The sequence below is a fragment of the Penaeus chinensis genome, chromosome 32 (genome assembly GCF_019202785.1).
Source record: "Penaeus chinensis breed Huanghai No. 1 chromosome 32, ASM1920278v2, whole genome shotgun sequence".
Lineage (NCBI taxonomy): Eukaryota > Metazoa > Arthropoda > Malacostraca > Decapoda > Penaeidae > Penaeus > Penaeus chinensis.
In genome coordinates, this window is record NC_061850.1 from 28,059,285 (window position 1) to 28,061,784 (window position 2,500).

A 2,500-nucleotide genomic window follows, 5' to 3' on the forward strand; every position below is an offset into this window, starting at 1 on the left:
CCCGTTTAGTCCCCCCCCCCCCCCTCCTACCTGCCCCATTCATACCCACTCCCGTATTACAACCTGTCTTTTCGTGCAGCCTCCGGGCGTAAAGTGCCCCGATAGCGTAGTAGAGATCCATGAATGGGTTCCGAGTCCCGTTGAAAATTCACACGCTCGCTGCTCCTTCACATCCCGCTGAGTGTTTGGTTTTGTTATCTTTTTTTTTTTTAAATAATATGTTGAACTTTTCTTTCTTTGAATGTTTGGGTTTGTTTGGGAATCAGATTTATTTCTTATAAAAGGGGTGCATATGAAGATAAGAAGAGAGGAATTGGGATGAAGGATTAAATGAATAGATAACTACACCGGAAATAATAGAATCAAACTTTTAATCAAGACTTTGAAACCATAAGAACTAATCCAGATTTACAACAAAAAATAAAAAGGAAAAAAAAAACACTCAAAGATAAGCAATTAATCAGAGAAAATAAAAAAAGGAAATGAGTATCCCACAGCGGATGTGAACGAGAAAGGGTTGCCATCATATCTGGGGATTGTGACAAGTAAGCCTCTTTTACGGTTAAAATACGATAATTACAAGCCATTTTCGCCATTTCTAAGTCTTTTGTCGTCTAGTGAGTGTATAGAGATAAAGGGGAAGCGAAGTGAAGTGTGTGAAAGGCATATTTTGGCCCTGGAGAGGAAATACAACACGGTCTTTCTATGTCAAGGTAGCCACTCCCAGAAAACAAATGGTTTATAAAGTGTTGTTATTTCTTTTCTTTCCTCTGTTATTATTGCTCTTCCCTTAGCTGCGATCAATGAATTCTTGATTGGACGGCGAGTTGATAATTGTGGTGTCAGTTACATTTTTTTCAATTGTTTGGTACGTAAATTAGTCAGTTTATTTACCATCAATACGAATATTTTTTTCAGAGTATTTTTGGCTATTTTTTTAAGCTAAGGAAGGACAGATTGAGAATAAATTGCTATTGATGTTAAGAAAGCAGTAGTTTTCAGGGAGGAATTATTATTTTGTGAATTTTTTTTGGCTATTGACTGCCATGGCTTCCTCAGCTATGGTTGTTTTTGTTGTGAATTTTTTTGCGAGTATAATTAATATGATTACTTCTATTGCAGATCATTAGTTTCCTTTTTATCTCTCCCCTTCTTTATTTAATAAGTTTGGGACAATGTTCGAACGAGAGCACAATTCCTGTTGTTTCCTGTCAGAAAGGACCCAGCATTCATTTCCTGTGCAGAGCTTGGGTTTTCTTAGCAGGACACACCCCTTTGCATCCCATGGAAAATTTGGGTTTTAGTTGGTCATTATCATATTTGATTACAGTTTCATGTAGAATAGAAATGTAAATGATGTGATTTTCTTAGAGTTTGTTCACCCATATGGTCCACCTTGTGCACAGTAGTTGCAGTGGTTGCCTTTGCTCCACATAGGGCTATAGCATGTAGGAAGTTGGTATATTTTGGTAAGATAGAGCTCTGACAGGTTACCTTTTAGCTTGGAAACCTGGGTGTAACGTTAATGTATATTCAACATCATGGATACATATCCTGTGTTGATAGCAATACAGCAATCACATGCATATCTTCACAGTACAAGAATTGGTGTGGAACTGTCTTCAACTGTCAAACTCTCTGAAGGGTAAAAGTGTGTTTCATGCACTTCTAATTTTTCACTGAAGCACCTGACCGTATTTGAAGGCAATGCATGGCTTGATGTGGTGCAGGGAAATCCTGTCGTGGATGGGTTAGAACAGAAGTGCACCAGTTTAGTGTTAATCTGTGAAGTATGAAGGGTGAAAGTTGAAGCAGCTGCTGTATGTGTTATATTCCTATGTGAGTTTCTTCTTGAATTTTAATTTGTGACAGAAATACCAAGGATGAAAATTTTCTTAAGATTCGGTGTTCTATCAGTTCCATGTACAGTCAGAAAAATAATTACCGTTAACTTTACTTGTGGTCGCAGCATTCTGTATTGTGGTTGGGGCATCTTGTTAGTCCCACTGATGGCTAGTGTTGCCATATGATGACCTTGTAACAATATTTGAGAACCGAGACTAATGAATCAAATGTTTGGAGTTTGCATTTCAAAAACCATGCACTGTTTTATTTATGTATTTATATTTTCGATTGTCTTTTATCTAAAAAATAAGATAAGTGTTTTGCATTATTTTACTCTCATCATGACTTAGATAGCAAATATGTACAGAACATATTTATCATCAGATCCAATACCATTTTGATTAATCAAGTACTTTAACTGTTATCAGTACACATGGGTATAACGTAAAGCAAACTGAACCAGAACCTTTTTTTCTAGTTCATTACAGCTCCATTCAAACAGCAAATGTAGTGAAGGTGGTTTCAGCAGCACCCTAAGACTGTTGTGTTGCTAAATCTGCCTAAATAGCCAGATTTAAATCCCATCAAACATGTTTAGGCAGCTACAGTCAGGCACATGCCCAGAGAAGGAACTAGTGGCTGAAAGGGAAAGAAC

General features: G+C 37.2%; 1 protein-coding gene across 6 annotated transcripts in view; it reads left to right on the top strand.

Annotated features, from left to right (window-relative positions):
* Positions 1 to 434: 434 nt before the first annotated feature.
* The window catches only part of LOC125042526 (abl interactor 2-like), an 18,595-nt gene continuing 16,529 nt past the window's right edge, over positions 435 to 2,500 (top strand). For 2 of the 6 annotated variants that reach the window (XM_047638180.1, XM_047638184.1), the window contains exon 1: positions 606 to 713. In XM_047638180.1, coding sequence (XP_047494136.1) covers positions 706 to 713 — 8 coding nt within the window. In that variant the 5' untranslated portion in view covers positions 606 to 705. Of the gene's footprint in view, positions 546 to 602; positions 714 to 2,500 lie in introns of those variants that run through there. The other 4 variants (XM_047638182.1, XM_047638185.1, XM_047638181.1 and 1 more) reach the window with 3 other exon arrangements.